Raw genomic sequence first — 23,154 nt, forward strand, 5'->3', positions numbered from 1 at the left:
TCGCTGCTTGAGCTTCCTCCCAACATGGCGTCTGGGTTCTAAGAGGAAGGAAACAGAAGCTGCCAGACCTTCTTCACACCTGAGGAAGTTCTTCTTGCTGCCTTAACAAGCTCTGAAGTTCCGGAGCATCACTTCCTCCACGTTCTGTTGGTCCAAACAGTTACAGAGCCAGCCTAGATTCCAGGGTAGAGAGCTTGAGCTCCACCTTCCATGGGAGAATGGCAGCTTCAGTGGTCGATGTGGTATTAGTAATCAATTTTCTATTTATTTTTTTCTAATTGAAGGATAATTGCTTTACAATATTGTGTTTCTGCCATGCATCAACATGAATCAGCCATAGGTATACATATGTCCCCTCCCCCTTGAGCCTTCTTCCCACCTCCCCCCCCCCACCCCCACCTCTAGGTTGTCCTAGAGCACCAATTTGAGCTCCCTGAGTCATACAGCAGATTCCCACTGGCTGGCTGTTTTACGTATGGTAGTGTATATGTTTCCATGCTGCATGGAGTCTAGAAGATGGTGCTGACGAACCTATTTGCAGGGCAGCAGTGGAGATGCAGACATAGGGAACAGACTTGTGAACACAGAGGGGAAGGAGAGGGTTGGACGGATGGAGAGACTATTCAGTTTTCAAGAGAAGTTAAATGGGCTCTGTCGCTCACCTTATGATGGTGGGTTTCTATGTTCTATGAAATCCTAGACTGGCAGCTGTTTGTGGGAGGGAGTTTATCTTTTAGTCTCTTTTTGAAACAGTGTCTTCATTCTCTTCTGTTTCAGTTGGCAGGGAAATGGTCATTTGACTCACTAATGTGTTGTTCTGACACTGTTTATTGACCACCTGTTACATGCAAGGCATGCGAGTACCAGGATGTTTAGAGGAATGATGACGGTCGGGTGGGTAAGCGCATGGTCCTGGCCCTCAGGAGATTGAGTCTTTGCTCTCCAAAGCTACTGCTTATTCTCGCAAAGGACATTTATGCCCCTAAAGGAGTAACAGTGTTCAGAGATGAGCCAAGAAACCTGTCAGACATTGTCTTGAATATATATCCCTAAGGAAACCTTCCAGAGAAACTGGAGTTTTGAGCAGAAGAAAGTGCTGGTTTAATTAATTTTCAGTAAACGTCTGTAAGTGGAGGTGGTACAGGACCAGAGAGGCATTAGCAGGTCTTTGCAGGCATGCAGGCTTACCCTTACCCAACGTAACTGCCAGCTAGCATTTATATAGCAGTTGACCATTTGCAGAGTACACCTATTTGACTGATGAAGCCACAGAGCTGGAAGCGCCTGGAATGGCCATGTTAGAGTTTCCTGCTCCGTCCTGTTGGTGTGGAAGGGACAGGGAAGAAAACCAAGACCAGAACAAGGGGGAAAAGTCAGAAACATTGGTCAATAAGAATGCTTTCAGGTAAGATAAACCAAGGGGATTCTGACATCGTAGCTGTCCGCCTAGTACCCCAGCAACCGTATGATTCACCAAAACAGTAGAAGCAAACGTTCTGCTCTGACCCAACAAGAATTTCTGCAAGTAAATATTTGGATCATCAGGAGACTGCACAGTGAAGCGAAAATGAAAGCACAGGAGCTTTGCTAGGTGCGTGAGCATAGGCAGAGGAAAAGAGTTTCCAGTGCCCTAGAGAGTATTCACGCTTTCAGGTAACATGTTTCCAGGAAAGAGAGGTGGCTGTAGGGAAAGATCACCGACGTGCAGCTGGCCTCCATTTCTCGTGTTTCTTTCGCAAATTACCTTAATATGGGTTGCAAGTCATCGTTCAAACAACAGAACCTGTGCAAGTAAGCTACTCGTGTATCTTAGTAGTATTCGCACAGCTCAAATTCCTTTACCATGACTCTTGGCTCTTGAAATGTCTCTAGGTTTTAGATATCAGAATTTATTTTGAGTTAGATCTGGAAGTGACACTTCGGCATTGGGAGTGTGTGGGAGTCCAAGTTTGGCCGAGGAAGTGAAGAATCAAGATTCATCCAGTGGTGTGGTCGGTGCACACCAGTACAGAGGAGAAGGGGCTGGACGTACCTGCTGAAACCTCGCTATCGTCCGGACTCCTCCACTTCCAAAGGGCATGCTTACCCTCTCTGTGTCAACTGCCTTGTCTGAAATATGGAGGAGAAGAGCCATTTCTCTTTTGGCCTCACAGGGTTGACATCAGAGCAGATGATGTAATAATGGTATACATTTTCGAAAAATATATTGTAACATATGTTTTGAGAGACTGAATCTTAGAAGCAGTAAGTGGCATCAGGGTGTATAATTTATGGCCTCTGTCTCTCCCTGGTCTCAGGTTCACTAGCTCCTTGATTGGTTTCCTCCCTTTCATTTCAAGGCCCTGAAATGAGGATCAGAATCACATTTTGAGCCTGACCCAGACCTAGTATAACCACAATCTTTTCCTGGGACTAACCGAAGCTAGGAAGGAAGGTCCTCAAGTCAGATACAGAAAAACAGTTTCCCATCAGTGCAACACTTAACTGAGATTCTAATTATGTGCCTGGTGTGACTTGTTTTTTGGTACACATGGCAGGGGAGGCCACATGAGCTCCTATTGCGACATGCATGTGAATCATTTGAATGTCCAACCAGCGACCTCAGGTGGCTTCAGGGCCCTTTGCTCTCTCTGGAACTGTTAGAAGTTCAGGGAAGCTCACTCAGTCCAAAGTGGATCATGTGCCTCTCGAGGAGAGAACTGGGAACCATGGTTGGTTCCCCAGCAACCCCAGTTTTCCAGGGCAGCCTTTTCTAGCAGGGCCATTTAGGGCACCTGCCGACCCACAGACAGCTGCGCCCCTAGTGGTGACCACAGGGGCTGCCTTTCCTGCCAGGCCCCCTCCCGTCCAGCCCCTGATGCACACATGGGGCCCCGACAGCACTGTGTCCTGAGGGACCGTCTCCCCCAGCTCGGTCCTCCTCCCCTCAGCCTACAGCCCACCCTCTAAAGGAGCGGGTGCTTGACCACCTCCAGTTTTGAGACTAAGAGAGGCCACCGTCAGCCAGCCTTCCCCAAACTAATATCTGCTCATCGATGGCTGGTAGCCAGTGAAGACAGGGCACTCTCCAAATGCCTTCACACAGTGGTTCGTTCACCGCTTCAACAGCAGCTTCTGTAATATTAGTATGTGCTGTTTCTGCCCTATTTTACAAGAAACTGAGGCACAGAGAGGTAGAGCCATCTGTCCACCATCAAAAAACTAATAAGCGGGAGTGGAGGGGGGAGTCAGGGGTTGAACCCAGCAGTTCTGTCGTCAGAAGCCGTGCTTTTTAACCACTAGACCAGCTACTTCCCGGTTGCCCCCAAACAGAAATGGCTGCATCCACTTTGCAGGCCTTCTTAACCTGTCTTCCTTGTATATAAAAAGCACAAGTTGCCTCATAGTTTATTATTTAAGATTTTCAACAACATACTATAAGGGTTGAAGTCTGTTACTAGCCTTATTTTACAGATGAGGAAAGTGAGGCTTAGGAAAATTTAACTCACAAACTTAAGATGAAGCAGCTATCTTAATCGAGACTGGATTGAAACATAACGTCCTTCCAACATCCAGCCCACACTCCTAACCACCCGGGCCAGGGACCACAAATTATAAAATCCAGTAAGCCTGCTTAAGAATCAGAATCTGGGACAATTTAGGCAAAGACAGCCAAAGAACATGCCTCACCAAAAGCATCTTCTTGTCAGATGTAACACTTGACTTTCCTCGATGTCATCTTCATCGACTCATTTACGTGTTTTGTTCTACCCATCCTCTTAGCGCACGCAGACGTTTTGTATACATTTCTCATTTTAATTTTCACTGGTTCCCCCACCCCACTCCCATTTCTGTGCAGATATAGTGAGAGGAGCTGGGTATTGGAGATGCGAGCATGTAACTAGGACGGGGTGACTACCTGGCCTCAGGGAACATGAACTCCATAGCAAATGCAGGTCTCTAGACCCCAGATCACAAGCACCCCTCAGTGCTGAGTGGTCCGATGGAGAAGGGAGAAAAACCCAGGTAGGCACGAGGCAGGCACGGCCCCCATCGTCCTGCTCTTGTGCCCTTCTGTGAAAAGTTAAGATTCCACTGAGGGACACCAGCAGAGATTGAATGGGTGGTTTGTTTGTTTTTTCATTGCCTTTCTTTGTGGGACTGTCAGCTTCTGAATATTAATACTTTAATGTAGATTTGGTGGCTAGGTAAGAGAGATTTTATGGTTTCTTATAGTTTTTCCCCTTTGTAGTTTATAGTACACTGTGAAGTTTGAAAGTAAAATTCTTTTTCTTGACTCCTACACTCGGAAAATATTTATTCCCCCCTGCGTCTCAATCGTGTGCATCATAAACTAACCCAGTTCTGTTTATTTACTTCTCTCTCGGTGCAGCACCGTGATCAGTTGTAGCAACACAGGCATGTAATGGTAGAGACTTTTGCTTTACGGCAGTAAGAGCATGAGCTACTGCAGTCTCCTTTCAGAGTGATGAGTAATGAGGCTGCCATTTAGAGATGGCCTGTTCAGGGGGGGTGCGAGGCGCAGAGCAGAGGCGTCTGAGGCCACCCAGGGTTGGGAGGGATTGGGGGCAGGACGAAAAGGGGGCGACAGAGGATGGGATAGCTGGATGGCATCACCAGCTCAATGGACATGAGTCTGCGCAAACTCCGGGAGACAGTGAAGGACAGGGAAGCCTGGCGTGCAGCAGTCCGTGGGGTCGCAAAGAGTCGGACGCGACTGAGCAACAACAGAGGGTTGGCTCGCTGTGCATCACTGGAGGAGGAGGGTATGATCCCTAGCGCAAAACGAACTGGCCTGCATGGGAGAAATTCCTGGGACCCTGCAAGAGTTTTCATGTCTGGGCTGGACTGCTTGGAAAGTCAGGAATTTGAAGAGGTGGGAAGCAGGACCAGCTTGCTCCCAGGGAGTTCTCCACTTCCTGTTGACTCCGTTCTCCACCCGGGGCTGTTGGTCACCAGCCATGGGTAGGGAGGCCCCAGGTGCCACAGTCAACCTGCAGGTCCCTCTTCTTAGCTTCTCAGCGTCTGTCTTCTGCCCTGAGTCCCCCTCCACTTCAGCAGGTGCCCAGAGATTGGTCAGGCGCCTGCAGCCTCAGCAATAGGATGGGAAAACCTCGGCCAGCAGCCGCCAGCCATCCTCTCCCATCATGCCTCTTCTGAGGTAGGCCTCCTAGTACCATGCGGGGCACACAGCATGTGAACACATCCCAAGACTTGAGTTATCCACAAGAAGCCAGGTGGGTGCAGACAGAAGGCCGATCCCAGGAAATGGGCTCCCGTTAAACCCTCCCAGACAGATAATAAAGCCTCGACCCCTGTCTCCAGACACATGTCTGTCCCTTCTACGTGACTGTGGCCTGAACAGAGTTGCAGAGACACAGCCCTTGTATGATCAAGTTCAAAACCAAATTGAGGTAGTGGTTCTCCTGCACCTTGAGAACCAAAAAACACGCTTCTACGCCAATAAGAAACCACTTGTATGGTTAGAGACAAAACTGGGCCTGTTTGTTTATTTATTCGGAGTTTGGGTGCTTGCCAGTGTTGTGTTTGTGAGCCTGTTTAAACGGGAAATGTCAGTTTTACGTGTCAAAATGACATCACTGGGATGCCTGCTATTTCCTAGTTGAAGAAATTGACGCCCTTACCCTTAGGAGGTTGATCACGTCTTAGCGCCTTGCAAACTCTGAAAACATTTTGCTTGATCCAAGGTTGGACTTTATAATCCATCAGGAAGATCCACGTGATTCCCACCCCTCCCACCTTATTATGTGGCCCAGGCTATGCAATAATCTGTAGCCAGGTTCGGGCTTTATCTAGTGGAACCGCTGACAGTAAAGCCTGTGTAAAGGTGGGGTTCTCCGCTGTAGTACAGATGGTACAAACCACTGTCACCACTGCTGGGGACTGGTGTCACTTACGATGTTCACGTGGTTCTTTTCATCATGACTGTGGTGATCCCCGTTGAGGGAATTCCGTAGAAGGCATGGCCGCAGACATTGCAGCCATACCAGAAGATACTCTTATTTTGCTGGTCTCTGAAGTAGAGAGTATTAATTTTTTTAAATAATTTTTTCATTTATTTTTGGCTGCACTGAGTCTTCATTGCTGCGCCCAGGTTTCCTCTAGCTGCGGCGAGCAGGGGCTACCCTGTAGTTGTGCTGTGCAGGCTTCTCATTGTGGTGGCTTCTCTTGTTGCAGAGCCTGGGCTCCAGGCACGTGGGCTCAGTAGTCGAGGCTCCCGAGCTCTAGAGCACAGGCTCAGTAGTTGTGGGGAATGGACTTCGTTGCTCCAAGGCATGTGGGATCTTCCTGGATCAGAGATCAAACCTATCCCACGTCTCCTGCATTGGCAGGCGGATTCTTTACCACCAAGGAAGCCCCAAGAATGTCATCTTTCATTACTGTAGCCAACACAGATATCCTGCTTACTGCGTGCCGGGGGCTGTTACTGACAGCAGCTCTATAAAGTATAGACACTGTCACCTCATTGTACAGGTGAGGAAACTGAGCTGGGAGAGAGAAGAGCTTTGCCCAGGTCTCCTGGCTCAGAAATGACAAGGTCAGGATGGAGGCCAGTCGCTGGCTCTTAACCTCTCCCCAAAGAACAAGTCAAAACTTGTATTTTTAACGCTTGAAAAACTTTAGAATTTGAAAAGATCAAGCCTCTAGGAGACTCAGAAGTAAGTCAGGTGGGATGACATCTTTTCCAAGGCTAGTTGGGAGACAAAATTCATGTTATCACTCCTCTTTCCTAGTCTTTTCAAACTACGTAATTTAACATAGAAAAACTGGAGGGAATTTTTGTAAAGACTTCCTCTTCCTTTAAACCACCCCAAGGATCACCCAGCATGTGTTCTTTTAGGGAGTGACTGAAGTTATATTTGTGAGGGAGAACACCTTGAAATTAATGCACTTTTTCTATATAAGGTACTTGACAGAAAACCAGAATTTATAAGAACTATCTTATCAAAAAATGTTTAGTCTCAGTCTGGTAGTTTGTGATACAAGTTGAATCAAATTTCATATTTTAAGTTTTAATACTGCCATTTTAGAATGATTTAGAAGAACTTCCTAGTTTGTCTTTAGATATAGTTTGAAAATTCATGAGGAAGTCTCCATATTTCAATTTAGCTTATAAAAATTTTTTTACTGATTAATCATAGACTTGCCTCAGATTTGTGTATGTGTGTTGTGGTTTAGTCACTCTAAACCAGTCATGTTTGACCCTTTTCGACCCCCCCAGGCCTCTAGGCTTCTCTGTCCATGGAATTCTCCAGGCAAGGATCCCTGAGTGGATAGCCATTCCCTTCTCCAGGGGATCTCTACCACCCAGGGATCGAACCCAGGTCCCCTGCATTGCAGGCAGATTCTTTACCATCTCAGCCACCAGGGAGGTGGCTTCCTAAGATTTTTGGTTGTATATTAAAACCTGTTGGGAGTTCCCTGGTGGCCTAGTGGTTAGGATTCCAGGCTTTCACTGCTGTAGCCCGGGTTCAATCCCTGCTTGGGGAACCAAAATCCTACAAGCCACGTGGCGTAACCAAGAAAAAAAAAAATGTCATTGTTTCTGAAATAATCTAATCCTGAAAGACCATTGAATCCATGATCTTACTATCTGCTTCTAGTCAGGGCCACCCCTTTGTGAGACTTGCCCTTCTTAGATCTGGTTCAGAGGTTGAAGGTGACAGTAAGTCATTAGTGCTCAGTTCGTTAAACCTTCTAAACATAACAGACAGGGTAGCTGCCAGCCTTTGACTTTCTAATCTGTAGATTAAAATTCCAATAAAGGGAAGCTAAGGGAAAAACATAATAAATCTTGCAAGTCAGATCTCTGACCAGATCCATCACCCAGTGTGTGGATGACCTTTTTTTTTCTTTTCCTTCTTGCTTCCTTCCTTCTGCTTCTGATGCTGTCCCTCTAGCCACTCCCTTCCAGTTTTGACATTGCTTTCCTCCCTGCTAGAGAAGAGGGGGGTATAGAGCAACTTGGATCACAATCAGAATGGGCCCATTCCTAGGTCTAGTGAGAGGCTGAGAATGAGACCAAGTGGAGGGGTAGGCACTGCGGCAGGGTGCGGGGTGCCAGCGGGGTTAATACGGACGCAGTGGTGCGGAGGTCCGGTCTGTGGGTTCTCTAGAGGCTCAGCTCCCAGCGGTTCTGCATTCCTCCTGATTGTAGATTATCAAGACCCAGAGACACATGTAGATCAGTCCCAGGCTTTCCTCTGAGGTCTGATCCCTGATAATCAGAGATGACAATCTACTGCAGGGCGTGGCAAGTGTCAGCTGCGTGGCCCGATGACTGCACTTTAAGGGCTAAGTGGTGGGTTGAGTCGGTCGGCAAAGTTGCCCGGTGCTGTTTGTGCGCCTCAGTTTACCCTATAGGGGACGGGGCAGGAGCTGAGGCCTTTTCTTCCCCGTAATGTTCATTTTATTAGCGAGCAAGACAGGAAAACAGTCCCATTTTGGTTGCTCCCCCCTCCCCCCAAAAAACAATATTTAAATGTCTTTTTTTGAAAATTTAATGTTTGTCTTTGAGCTATCTTGGTATTGTACCCACAACTTCAGAATGAATACCCTCTGGCTTGAGGGCTTCACCTAGTTTTTGACGCATCTTGTAAGCAATTGGAATAGTCAACTCCAGACTCACACCTTCGGAGACATCTTCCCTTCTGATTACTCTGGGAGTCAGGGTAGAGAAAAATCTCTATGATCTATCTTTTAAGAAAAAAAATTTAAAAAAACCACCACCACATAGTGCTACCAGTTGGGTTTGAGGGTGTGTTGTGAAGCAAGAGAGACATGCCTCTTATTTCCAGAATTAATTGTATTTGGAAGTTGAAGGGGAAAAAAATGTATGCCATACAGCAAGTACCCACTTTTTTCCCCTTGAGAGGTTTCTCAAGAGTGCCATGAAATCAAACAGTGATGGATATTCAACTTCAAAGAGGTGAAGTTGGGATGGAGTTCAACTTTCCTTCAGATGGACGTGACTGCTTGAAACCCTCTCCATGTCGTTCGGATGATGCGTACATCACTGCCAGCCGCGTCCCTTGCTCTCTCACCCACCCTCACATGGCTCCTGTATGCATGCTGGAACTTCCTCCCAGGTGTGGCCTCGGCCTTGCTTGCCTTTCTGCCTTGTGCTGGGGAAATCTCAGCCATTTTCCTGTACACCAAGGAGGGAGCCCTGCCAAGCAGCTGGGGTGGAATGAAAACTCCAGGTGTTTGCAGAGGGTCTCCTCACCCCTTGTGTATGGCCTGGTACTCTTTTGGGGGACTCTGTGATTGGGACAGTGAGTAAAGAAGGCCAGAATCCTACCCAGGGACCCACCAGACTGGACACACGGGTGCTTTGGTCGGAGTGTGTTGCTCAGGGGAATCCACCAGGGGCCAAGATTGAAGTCATTCAGCCCCTGTGTCCGCTCCAGGCCCTGGAGAACACAGTGATGATAAATGTTCATCCCTGCACAGCTAGGCTGTGGCACTGCTTCAGTCCTTTCCCTGCATTTGTTGGCAGAAGCCTCTCCATGTTGGTTGATGTTGCTCTCACTTGTTCAGCTGTGTTCTACTTTTTGCCACCCGTGGACAGTAGCCCCCCAGACTCCTCTGTCCATGGGATTCTCAGGCAAGAATACTGGAGTGGGTTGCCATTGCCTTCTCCGGAGGATCTTCTTGACCCAGGGATGGAACCTGCATCTGCTGCATTGGCAGCCGGATTCTTTACCACTGAGCCACCTGGAAGCTTTTGTTGAGGGGAGGGTATAAATGCCGGTGTATTTGAAGTGGGCGGTGGGGTGGGGATTTGTGGACCGCCAGGCCATGCACTGTTACCTTTGAGACCAAACAAACTGTAGCCCAGCCTTTGATCAGGTGGAGATAAGGTTGGATTAAGACCCTTTTTTTTTTTTTTTTACTAATACTAGACTCTGACCACCCCCGCCCCCTCATTTTCAACAATGGACTTACTACTCTTGAGCACCTACTGTGTGCCATGCGGTTTACCCACATCACTTTCTCGTCGAGCCCTCGGAACCGCCCAGAGAGCCTGCTCTTTACCGACGTGACCGGCCTAGACCGCGGGCCTAGTGGCCTTCCCCAGCCGCGCGCAGTATTGGAGGCGACAACTGCGGGGAGGGCGCGGGGCGTTGCAGTTCCCGCCGCGCCCGCCCGCCGGGAAGGCGGCCGTGGGGACCTCGGGCCCAAGCCGCGGGGGGAGCCGCGACAGCTGTCGATGTCGCACCCGGGGACTGCGCCCCCGCGGGGCCGACCCGGCGCCGGGCCGAGAGGAGGGGCGGCGAGGGGCGGGGCGCGCGGGGCGGGACGGAGGAGGGGCGGTGGCACCGGCGGCTCGGGCTCCGCGCGCCGAGGAAGTCCCGCTCCGAGAGCTGCGAGCGTCTGGAGCAGGCGCGCTTGTCGCAGTCGGGGAGCGAAGTCCGGAGCCAGGGCCCCCGTGCCGCCGCCGCCCCCGCCCGCCACCCGTCCAGCCAGGGAGCCCGCGGCGCCGGCGGCGGCCGCCGATGGAGTTCACTTGAGCGGCGAGCCGGCGGGAAAGGCAGGCGCCCGCGAGCGGAGCGCGGGCCGAGCCCAGCCAGCCCCGGGCGCTTCCCGCCCGCCTGCCCGCGAGCTCTGGCCGGGAGTCGCCGCGGGCCCCGCGCAGTGCGCCCGGCGCCCCGAACGCTGCAGCGCCGCGCGCCGGAGAGATCGGCCCCGAATAAGGACTCCCGGAGCGTTTCCTCCAGCGCCGCGACGGCGGTGGCGGCGGCGGGACCGGGACCGGTCGGCCCGCGGGGTGGCTAGACAGGCGGGAGCGGCAGTCCGGGAGCCCGAGGCAGCCGCCGGGGAGAAGCCGCCGCCGCCGCCGCGGCGCGCACTCCTCCTCCCTCTCCCTCCTCCCCTCCGCACATGGTCTCCTTTGTCCTGTCGCCGCCGCCGCCGCCTCGCTCTTAGCTCCGCGCGCCGAGGCCGCGGGTCAGGCCGCTCCTCTCCGCCTCGCCCGGGACGTCACTCGAGTCCCCGCCGGCCCCTCGCGCCGCAGTAGCAGCCGGGAGGCAGCTGGGCGAACGCGGGCCGGGCGCTCCCTCCCGGCCGCCTGCCGGCCGCCCGCCTGGCCTCGGCCGCGCTGGATGTGCGCGCGGCGCGGGCGCTCGGCCGCCCCGGAGCCGCCGCTCGTTGGGATTTGGTTGGCGTGCACCCGCTTCCAGACTTTGGTCGAGAAAGGAGCCGATACCCTCGCGGACCGAGCCGGGTCGGAGTTGGGCGTTTTCTCTTCGTGTTTGGCTGATTTCCCCCCTGGTCTCTGACGATCCCCCCCACCGCGAGCCTTGCTTTGGAACCAAACCATGAACTTGGGGCTGACAGGATTGCTTAACCCTTGGCGACCAGGTAATGCAGCCCTGGAGGCGCGCGGCTGCCTCGCTCGGCGCCCGCGGTCGGAAGGGAGTCGGGGGTCTTTTGTTGGCGGCGGCCGGGCAAGGGTGGCAGGGGCGGGCGGGCTCCTCGCGTCTGGCGCACCCGAGCCCCCCGCCGCCACCCACCCCTCCTCCCTCCTGCCCGGGCGCCCGCCTTTGTACTTTCCACCCCTGGCCCTCCGGGCTCGGGCGGCCGGAGCAGCGCCGTGGTGCCCGGAGACCCCAGCCGCCCCGGCGCCACCCGCCCCTAGGGGCTCCGCCTGCCTCCGGCTGGGGCTGGGCCGGCTCCTGCTCGGGCTGGAGACCTAGGCGCTGAGCTCGCCGCCGGTTCCCCGGGTAGCGCTTCCCCGCGCCGAGGTCGGGATCCTGGCCCGCACGCGGTGCCAAGGGAAGCGAAAGGAGATCTGGGCTCGGGATCGCCGCAATTGGGCAAAGAACTCGCGCTTAAGTTTCGAGGATGTTTCTCTTTTCTTGTTGGAGATCCCCTCCTCGTGCGGGTGTGGGTGCTGGGGCCCGAGATCCGAGGCCGAAGGGAATTAAGGTGGACCTCGAACCGGAGCGGCCGCGTCCCACCCCTGTCTGCTCGGAAGGCTTATTCGTTTTCCTCATTCTCTGTGTTCTTTTCTTCAATCTGTTTGACTAGTTTAACTTTTCTTTAAACACCCGGTACAGCGTCGAGTCATTTTTCAGTGTGTGTGTTTTTTTAATCTATTTCCATCCCCCTCCCCCAAATAAAAAGCAGTCAAAAGAGAGCTTTGGTTTGTTTTTTTTTTTTTTTTTCCTATCATTTTTAGATATAGGGGCTACAACGCCTTGGCTCTCCAAAACGGAGTGAGGGGGATGAAAATGGCGAGCGAAATCTAAAGATCTTCAGTATGTAAAGATGCCCCCGTGTTAGGAGAGACGAAAAAGCTGTGCTCGCCAGCTAACTCTTGGCTCACCAGGTTTCCATTAGTCGTCCCTGATTAAAAAAAAAAAAAAGAGGAAAAAGGTCCAGGTAATATAAAGAACTGCAGACTTTTCCCTTAAAAATAATGAAAAAGAAAACTAAGATTAAGATCCCAGAAACCACAAATTTGCACAAATGCTATAGAGCACAAGTCAAATGTGAAAGTTCATGGAGAAAAAAGCAAAGCATTTCCTTGTAGTTCCTGCTTAAGACTTTGGTGGAGAAGCTCTTTTCTGACTTTTCAGGACTGTGGTCCGCCATAGTTGTAACCACCTGGATGGGAGAAAAAGGGCTCCAGATCATTTTTCTGATTAGCCGAAGTCCCATTATAGTCATTTTCTTTGGGGTGTTTTTCCACCGGAGGCCTTTCTGAGACACCCATCGCCACCCCTCCCCAATTGCCAAAGGGCTTTGTGACATGTATCAGAAAATTAAAGGGCTGGAGAAGCTTTTATTAGAGAACATTACTCCTAAGTCATTCGGAATATCCTGTCAGACTCATTTCCTTAATAACTTACTGGATGGCATCATAATAGTCACATCCTCTAAGTTCACTTCAGACATAAGGATCACTAAACTGGCTACTTGAGAATATGGTGTGGAGGTGACGCAAGGGTAGCAGCCCCCAAGGAGGGTGTGCAAGCCAGCCAAAGGGCCTCTTCACCTCCAGCTTCTGTCCTGTTTGATCTCTCCCTTCTTTTCTCACACACACACACACACACCCCGAGTGCAAATAAAAGCTGGATCAGGAGCCTTCTCTCCTTGCCGGGTGTTTTTTGCGTTGATGGTACAGTACTTTGTTTCTATGGTCCTTTGGCCCAGTGAGACTCATTTTAATAGGTAGTCCTCAAAGCTGCAAGGGTTATTGCATTCTGGCAAACTGATTTAATTAACAGCCTCTCCCCTTTTTTCCTTTTAAAAATATCAGCTGTAGTGTAAGCCATGAATTTAACAGAGCCATTCTAATTTGAAGAGACACTTTTTCACCAAGTAATGGTGAAACGCTCTTTGCTCCAAGTTTTTAGCTGGGAAACTCGTGTTCCTAGAAATCTCACTATATATTACAATAAGGACAACACTGTTTCTGTGATTTTTGCTTCTATACCTCAGTATTCTTGATTTGTTTCATGCATAGCTTGTTTCCCCCTCCATGCAACACTTTTTTGGCGGTTTATTTTTATGAAAAGCTACTATGATACGCAATTTTATTTAATTTAAAATGGCAGGAAGGCCCTTGGCATATGTTTTATTCATGCAAAATAAAAGGAAGCATCTATCTAGGATTTATTTTATTTTAAACTGCTTATGTATGAGTGTATGTAGTTCAGCACTTGTTTTGCAATACATTCATTTTTTCTTGATCTATTAATCTTCAGAACCACCCTTACAGTAGGAAGATTAGAATTAAAATAAAGGGGGAAATAGTCATAGTAACAATATTTTATGTCTTTCTGTATCACTTACATTGAGAACTATAACTTGTTCACTTCAGACATAAGGATCACACAGGAATGTCTCATCTTTGTCAACATAGCACAAAAAGACTACATTGAGTATCTTCTTTGTCCCCAAAAGCCAGCTCCAGAATCTGAATATGTTGTATTTCAAATTCTCCCCTTCTCTTATATTTTCTCTAGATTTATTCACCATTCTATGCTTTGCTTTGTCAAAACATGCATCTCTGTGTGTAAAGTGTGAAAATCAGTGATTTCTTACAAGGGTTGGGTAGCAAAAATAGCATAAATATAACCATTATAACTTTAAATGCAGATACATTAATTACTCCATGATGGAGCTGCTTAATTTTTAAGGTTTTTTTTTTTTTTTAATTTTTCAAATTATAGAAGTACAGTGCTTCTGAAACATCATAGCATTTTCCTCCAAACCGACTTTATGTTGATTTTCCAGAACATTAGTGTATAATTTAAATTGGGTTTACTCTTGCTGTTTAAACAGGCTTATTTCACTTTCCTGGAGCCACTGTAATAATTAGCAGACATGATTTCTAGAAAATGGAAAGGAAATAATGCTGACAGTGTATATAGTGTCGGCGTGTTAGGCAGGTCGGCTGGGTTTCATTTCAACACCAAGGTCGTCCTGGTTACCACAGGGGACAAGGACCTCGGGGTCATCAGATAAATCTTTAAAAACGAATTTCAGGGAGTGCTGGACAACACTTTTTAGTGAGGAGAGGCTTAGTGTTAAAGAATAGGCATTTCTGATTTCTGAGAGAAAATTGAAAAACAGGCATGTCTGCAAATGTGGGAAAAAGTACCGTTTCCAAAATAATGATCTGTCAATGAAATTGGAAAATCATTATGTGAATGAGCTGAATTGCTTTGTGTATCATCTCATAGAAATATGTTTTGCACAGATAATATGTCTAATAAGGACACATTTTTTAAATCAGATTTTTTCCCCCTTAGCAAATAGCTGCACTGCAGGTCTGCCTCATGCAGTCAACCAGCACCACCTTATGGAGGATTGGGAGAAATTACTACTTTCCTTTTCAGGCTTTTCAAAAACGGAGTAAATTGATTTAAAATAATAGTAATGATGATAGTGACAGTATTCATGACAGTGATCACACTTTCCCCCTTCTTGTGTTGCAGGCCTCAGATGCCAGCTCTGAAAAACTCTTCAATACTGTTATTGTAAACAAAGGTAAGAACCCTTAAATCTGAGTGGCAGCTTTTATTTCCCTATCTGTTCTGTTGTCTTTGCCTTGAATGAAAGCAGAAAGAACAATGGTCACCCCTTACCATTCTGGAGCTCCAGTTCATAATTTGTATTTTTGCTTGAGACAGAATCTGTGCTCTCATGATGTATCCCAAAACAGTTTATTGTGAAAGAACACATTGAATCCTTATTTAAATTGATTTGCCTAAGAAATGACTACGTCTCTGTGACTTTCATTTAATGTAGGAAGTGATCATGGAGAATAATCATTCTCAAGATGCCTTAACTTTATTGTTAGTTATCAACTACCCAGCAGTTGGAGAACGATAAATAGCTGGTTTGTACTGCAGACTCTAATAATCAGTACATGTTTAGTATTCACAGGATTATGGTCATAAACCAAGCCTTACTCTGCTGTGGGCTTTCTGTGAAGTTAATAAACGAGCAAGAGGGCAAAATTTAAATACGTGCTATTCCATTAATTTCTTCCAAACTGCAGTAGAAACTGAGAGAGGCTAATGATATCACAGTACATTAAGGGGAAACTTATCTTAAATCACTACCAATAGGTTTCTGGGCAGTTTTCATTGGTTGCATATTGTTGGAAATAATGAAATTTAAGGGAATTTCTAATACCGGGTTTTTGCAAAGATGTATTCTTTGAAAGGTATAAATTATATAAACTCTTTGATCTCTTCCTCTCCACTGTAGAACGTGATGTTTGCATCGTAATTGCTAAATGCAGAATGTATGTTTCCCGTCCTGGTCACCTTCTGTGTTACTTGGAGGATACTGGCTAGTTTGAACAGGGTTGGGCCTTCACGAAGTGATATTTGAAACCATGTCCACACATTCTCCAGTGGCCTTGGCTAGCGTTTTTGCTAGCTGGTTAGTCAGACACATTCCGAAGTGCAGTTATTTTGAGCTCCCCGATTATTTCAGAATTCGAACCAACTGCAATTTTAAATAGTACATTCTGTTTAGCGTTCCCTGGAGGTGTGCATGCTTATGTGATTGCTGTTACTCCCAGAATTATTGTCATATTGAATTCTATCTTTTTTTATTGCATAATGGAGTATTCCAGTTTTATATGTCATCATATATTTTGATGGACTGAAAGTTTGTATAAATTTGTTGTCCATAATGCTAAAAGCCCAATAAAAGAAGGTACATGGCAGTTCATAGCGTACAGGGCTCGTATGGGAAAATGTGCGATTGTTTATTGCTCGTTTTGACAAGGGAAGAGGATGGTAGATGGTCGTGGGTCCCTGTAAGACAGGAGGAGGAGGACCCTAAGGAGGACCTGAGGTCCTCAGAAGGAGGTGCTCTGTTTCAGTGACACCTGCCCATCCTCTTCCGCAGGACCCCTGCAGCCCACGTGACTGTGTCTGTCTTTTGCCAGCTTGCTGGGAAAGCTCTGGAATGCGTGTCCCCTCTCTGGGATCAGCCAGCCCTGGCCTGAGTGTTGGCTCGGGGGCTGAAAGGCACCCTTCAGGGCCCAGGAGGAGGGTTGGGTGGCAGAACAGCCGTGCGTGACCTCCTTCCCTCTGCATCTTCCCTCCTGCCCCCCCCATCCCGCACGCCACCCCACCCTCCCACCCCCCACCCCCTTTCCAATCGAACGTCTCCCACATTCTTATTTTTATTTACTTACAGAATGTGATTTGTGGCATCTATTTGGTTGTGAATAGTCGTCCTTCTGACAGGGTGCCTTTCTTCTGAGCTGCTTTTCTGGGGGTGATTTAGTTGCCTTGAAAGGATTAAGGTTTCTTTGTGTACACTAAAATCAACACAGGCTTTTTTATTTTTTTTTCCCCTAAGCTTTTCTTGGGAAACCATACACAAATAAGCATTTTAGTTGATGGCAGATTATTCCTTTGCCCCTTATTTCCATCAAAATGGCCTTTCTTGGCTCCTCCAGAGTTCCCCCTTAACGTCTTATGCTAATTCCTGTTGGTAACATGAATGACAAGAGCCGGAATCAACGCAAATCCAGGTGGTGCCAAACAGAGGGACTGGTATCCAGCACCCGCCCTCCTCCCTGGAGAGAAAGAGATGAAGCAGGGGGTGGGGCGGGGAGGGAGGGGAGTGTGGGGGCAGTTTTGTTAAGGGGATTAGTATTCGCACTGCTAAATATCAGGAAAACAAGTTCCAGAAGACAGGTGCAGGGAGCCTCGCTATGTGCCTGTGGGTTTGGGTCTGTTTTTCACTCCGGGTAGTGGCAGTGTTTACCGGGTGGATGGTTGACAAGGCCTTCAAGGAACTGTCAGCTTCAGGCGCATCAAGTTCAAGTTCTGCAAAAGCGGCCTGCCCCGCCCGCAAGTCTGGTCTCCTGACTCTGTCCAGTATTCTTAGCCAAGAGCAATAAAAAGCCATGTAAGAAAGGGCAAATTTACACCAGGTAACAAACACCGCTGGGAGAATCCTCAGAGCCCGGGCTTGTTGAACAGTCTGACAAGAGTGCAGGGCAGCTGACACGTGTGTGCTCCCCCCTCCAGATGTGTAAAGCCACACACCACCTCTCCCTCTCTGGAGCCCCACCGGGCTCCGGCCTTCCAGAAGCGTGGCTTTAAGCTGCTGGCGAGATTATGCTGCTGAGCCCCAGCGGCAGGCAGATTTGGTCCATAAAATTTCACTGTGGGAGGGCAGTGCTAATCTCACAAGCTGATTGTGGTGCGGGGTTGGTGGGGGCACAGCTTTGATGTTGGGCCCCCCTCCGAGGTCGGGGGGATGTAGCTCTGACTGAAGCCGCAGGGGTCATGGCTCAAGTCCCATCAGTCTGTTTGTGAGCTGGAGTAAATCGTTTCGCCTCTTTAGGTCAGACTTTTCAATCATAGCAGAACGGAGTCCTGGGCCAATGTGTCTGGTGGGGATAAGACAATTAGTTGGTGAGGGGGAGGGGCTGAAACAGAGTAGCACCTCAGAGGTTTCCTATCCCTCTGCCTCTTTGATCTTGTTCTGATTCTCTCTGTTGTAGAGCCCGTCCGATTTAATAGAGGACTAGTAAGATTTTGGTGTTTAGGTGTTCCAAATCATTACTTCTTTCTGATGCCTTTTATTTCACATTTTGAAAGAAATTAATCAAATGGCACATGCTTGTGGGTACATACGACTTGCTCAGTGAGAATTCAGCTTGTCCAAAGGTGTGGGGAGATGAACCTCCAAAGTGCAAGGCTTAGGGTTAGAGACATTAGAAAAAAAAAAGTAACTTTAATCAAGGTCATGGTTGCTGTATTTAATCTTTATGTGTTCAAATGTTTACAGGATGTTCATGTGAATTTTATGAATCCTTCTGTCTTTGTGACTCAACCATCTGCCAAAGAAAAAATTGATTTTCCCAATGAGATAGACACACACACAGAGACTGAGTTCTTGTCCATATTTAGTGGGTTGAACTGCTACAGGAGCAACAGGACGTGTACCCCAAATTCTGGACTGTTTATCCTTAAAAGGATCGAACTTATCAGTCAATTCAGTGTGTCCAGCCAGCATTTATTACCCTTCTTTACGTATTCTAAGGGGTTCCCAGGTGGCACAGTGGTGAAGAGTCCTCCTGCCAATGCAGGAGACACAGCTGACGCAGGTTTGATCCCTGGGCTGGGAAGATCCTCTGGAGGAGGAAATGGCAACCTGCTCCACTATTCTTGCCTGGAAAATTCCCATGGACAAAGGAGCCTGGCACACTACAGTCCATGAGGTCGCAGAGAGTCAGACACAACTGAGAACACACTCACACACCTACTCTAGGCTCTACTTCTTGGGGATTTTGCCACTTTGACCTACAGGCAGGAATGCAGAGAGTGAGCACTTAGGAGACATGCCCATCCTGCCACCATCATTAATCTCTTTTAAACTCTGAAGTTGCTCCAAGGCGGAGCTTCCTGGAGGAAAGAAAAGAAGGGAAGCCATGTGTGGAAGGGAGAAGAACAAAAGTCAGGTGCTCTCTGGGGCCCTCTGTGTCCCTGGTCCCAGCCCTGGTGGAGGCCATGGTCTAGGTTAGGGGCAGAGAAAAGGCCCTGAGTTGCCTCTTCTCCAGGATCTGTCCTGTAGCTGAGACAAGTCAGAGATGAGACAGGACCAGGAGGTGTATTTGACCCCATCACTCTATGAAAGAGCTGTGCTTCTCTTGAGTAGCTGGGGTAGGGATCGATCCAGGAAGGGCACAGGGCCCTGATTAGCGCTCCCTCCTGCAATGAGTGAGCACCCCGTCTACTGAAATGTGGACAGCAGAGGAGCAGCCACCCACCCTCCTCGGTCAGATTCCCGTCTCCCCTGCCCCACGTCAGCCCTGGGACTCTGGTGGGCACTCGCTCCTTATGATGAGCACCAGACACAGCGCTGAAACCACCTTGATCTCCCTGACCAGGACTGGTTGGCCTTTCTCAGGCCTCAGCAGACCTCCTTAGTGGGTACACTGGCCTCTTCTTGGGGTCGATTTTGTACTGAAGGGTCTCCATGGGACACAGATGAGGTCAGAGCCTTTAGATTTAGTAGGGCCTTTGGGTATCTTTGACAATATGGTTTTATCACCAGTGTAGACGGAAAACCAGGCTAAAAAATTGGTTGGGATTTGAGATGAGGCAAGAAAAGTTACTAAAGATGTTGCTTGTGAATGAGGCTCAGGAAGTGAGGACCTAATAAAATCTTTTCATGGCAATGATCTCACTTCACTCATCAAGTTTAGACATGAAGGGGGAATTCCTTGGTTTGATGACAAGAAAAGGTAAGAGTTACCACCAAGGCTCCTCCCCTAAAATAAATCTGGGCTTTCTGTGTAAGTGAAAACAGTGCAGTTGAGTATGGGATAGCTTTCTTTAAAAAAAAAAAGATGTAGAGTTTAAAATCTAATTATAATAAACATATGGAGACCATTTTACAATTTCTTGTAGTGTCCTGGGTTTCGTTGTAAGGAGAACACGGTGTGTAAAGCTCATTTCCCACGTGCAGATGAATAAACAGCTCATTTCGGCTTCTATAAATTAGTCGCATTTTTGTATTGTCTTAAATCCTACAGAGGGGAAACTCTGTCAGTCATTCTTTATTTTTCTTTCTCTGGACCTTCTTTTTTTTGGAGTTTCAGAGCATTTTCTTGGGTCTTTAGAAGACAGAGATGTCTGATATGAGGAAAATTAAATACTATTGAAGGGTAATTGGTGCTTGATTGGAGACAAAGGACTTGTGAGTGGTTGGGTTTTCCTTCCTACTCCACACTGCGGAGAACAGGCAATCAGCTCCTTTTGTTATGGAAATTGACCTTCCTATAGGAGCCAGACTCTTACGTACAGAATTACTTGTTGTATAGATTTATTCCTTGAGACTTCTTGAAAATAGACACCTTGTATTCTTAATGTGAAACCACCAGGAAGGGTCTAAATATATTCCATGTTTTGAGAAAGTGTTTCCCACTAGATAATTTTCCATTAAGTGGTACCTAAGCTCTCACTGACCTTGTGCATGTAGATAGTCAGGAATCCTGGGTATATGTTGGATCCTGTTACTGGAATGTCAGCGCCAGGGATGGAAGATATTCTGAGCATTTGAATTGATCTTGCGCGGGTCTTTGGAGTAGGACTCTCACAGCAGTGCCAGTTTCCCAGATAAATTAAAAGGAGACCAGATTCCCAGATCTTGAGCGCCCCTCTGAGCTGCAACAGAGCATTGTTATTTTTCCGTTGCTAAGTGGTGTCCATCTCTTTGCAACCCCATGGACTGCAGCACGCCAGGCTTCCCTGTCCTTCACTATCTCCCTGAGTCTGCTCAGACTCATGTCCATTGAGTTGATGATGCCATCCAACCATCTCATCCTGTCACCTCCTCCCCTTCCAGCCCTTAATCTTTGCCAGCATCAAGGTCTTTTCCAGTGAGTCGGCTTTTCACATCAGGTTGGCGAAACTATTGGAGCTTCAGCTTCAGTCTTTCCAATGAATATTCAGGGTTGATTTCCTTTAGGATTGACCGGGTTTGATCTCCTTGCTGTCCAAGGGACTCTCAAGAGACTTCTCCAGCACCATAGTTCAAAAGCATCGATTCTTAGGCGCTCAGCCTTCTTTATGGTTCAACTCTCATATGGTACATGACTACTGGAAAAACCAGAGCTTTGACTAGAAGGGTCTTTGTCGGCAAAATGATGTCTCTGCTTTTTAATACGCTTGCGAACAGAGCAGAGGATAACATTCTTTTAGTCAGATGATTACACGCTACTGTTTATTTTTGAGCCCACTGAAAAGCTCTTCCCGTACGTTATTGATTGATCACCACCGTTCTTGGTAAGACTTTTCTCCATACTTGGCAATATTAGCAAAGACGCTTGAATGTGGACCAATCAGTTTTCATTCCATTCATATTTAAGTGCTTTGTTTAGGCAGTGATGTCGAATTCGCCTGTCGCAGAAAGTAATCCACACTCATAGTAGACTCTTGGCATAAAAAAAAACACATCAAATTGGTTCTGGAGAGTCTTTAATGAGAACTGTTGAGTGACAAAGGGCCTCCTCGCTGGTAACAGCTTTCAAGTGCGTGGGGTCAGCCTGGGCCTGGAGAGTGTCCTGCGTGGAGGAAGCCTGTGGCTATCCCATGGCCTCTGGATTATTTCTGGTGTCTGACAACTGCAGAAAAATGTTGTTTTTCTCTGAAAATGTATGTTTATTTAACTAGGTTTCTTTTTGCTTCACAATCTGGATTCCATTCACTCAGTTACCACTCCAATTAACTAACAATTATTTAACATTAACAGTAATTACAGACGCCAGTTAAGCGCCTACAGATGTCAACTGTTAGCTTTGTACCTAATCACTCAATGAAATGGAGAAAGTTCAACAAACATCAATTAGCCAAGCAATTAGTATGAGTTAGGAAAGAGCATGTTATCATGTGTGAGCTGATTCAATTTATTTTATTTTGGCAGTAAAGCACACACAGGCGAGCGGCAGTAAGTTCTCAGATAAGATAAAACTCCATTGTGGTGCGGCTTACATAAGAATTCTTTCCTTGTGCATAAGTCAAATATGCTCTCGCCTGGAATTTATTTAACAAACAAAATTTGTCTCAATTACTCAGAAAGCCCAGCAACGCTCAGTCTCAGGAAGCAACTTGGGTGAATTATGAACCCAGTGAATATGCTGTATAAGGAAATGTCAGAATTTTTCAGTGGAGAAATGATCACTTCCCACTCAAATAATCTCCTCTGTGCCTTTCGAATTTTTACCAGTTTATTCCTGAACCTGTGGTGGAGCGGGTGCAACACGGATTTTATTCATTTCATGGTACCTGAACTTTTTGCTCAGCTGTCTTTGATGTAGCCCGGGGCAGCCACTGAAGTCTGTAACCTACTCACCCAGTGTATGCTTTAAAAAAGTAGCAGTGGTTCTCAATTGAAATCGATTGAGGACCCACTTGATGAATTCGCCAAGGAGATTCTGGGTCCAAATTCAGAAATTCGATACCCTCCCCCACCCCCAAGCCAATCCCCATCCGTAGACTAGACTTTCATCAAGTACCTGGGTGCCTGGACTTACTGGGAGAATGCAGTCTAAAGCCTGGAAGGGTCCATCAATTAGTGTTTGGGGGTTCATTGTACCTCCAAGTGGAAAGCTGGCCACACGTGGCTATGCCTCTGGCTCCTCTCCTAGAAATGCTTTCTTGCCAATTCTTGAAGCCTGTGGGTGGGAGTGGAAGGGGCCAGTCCTTAGTGGGGCACTCTGTCAGCCCACTGTGGCCATAATGTGCAGAATTCTCCATTTGAGCAAATCTCTCAGCATTAACTGAATCCAGGAGTTGAAAAATTAATATTGGGAGTTCCTTGGTGGCCCAGGGGTTAGGATTCTGGGCTTTTCCCTGCTGGGGCCCAGGTTCAATCCCTGGTCCCCGGTTGCAAACTGAGATCCTGCAAAGCCTCATGGCCGGAAAAAAATTCTATTCAGTAGAATAGCTTAGGGTGTAGAGCCGCCACGTTCCTTGTGCTTTTCTCTTATAAACATTTTACCAGTGCCTGGTAGTCTGCCTAGGAATCCAGCACCCCGTGCACTGGCATGGTTGTTCTGCAGAGAACAACCCTTCTCCATCACTTAATAGGGTCTCTGTTTATCTGCTTTGGCATGTTATGCTGCCGAGCTTAGGC

General features: G+C 47.9%; 1 protein-coding gene and 1 long non-coding RNA gene across 2 annotated transcripts in view; both read left to right on the forward strand.

Annotated features, from left to right (window-relative positions):
- AUTS2 (AUTS2, activator of transcription and developmental regulator) overlaps positions 1–23,154 on the forward strand; it is a 1,215,803-nt gene that overhangs the window by 1,098,496 nt on the left and 94,153 nt on the right. Inside the window, exon 6 of the mRNA XM_027527575.1 lies at positions 14,973–15,024. Within this exon, the coding sequence (XP_027383376.1) occupies positions 14,973–15,024 (52 nt within the window). The remainder of the gene's footprint in view (positions 1–14,972; positions 15,025–23,154) is intronic.
- Positions 10,347–12,392, forward strand: LOC113883670. The gene is made up of 2 exons (XR_003508709.1): positions 10,347–11,385; positions 11,892–12,392. It is a non-coding gene; the product is annotated as an uncharacterized LOC113883670 (long non-coding RNA).

Source organism: Bos indicus x Bos taurus, chromosome 25 (genome assembly GCF_003369695.1).
Source record: "Bos indicus x Bos taurus breed Angus x Brahman F1 hybrid chromosome 25, Bos_hybrid_MaternalHap_v2.0, whole genome shotgun sequence".
NCBI classification, from domain to species: Eukaryota; Metazoa; Chordata; class Mammalia; order Artiodactyla; family Bovidae; genus Bos; species Bos indicus x Bos taurus.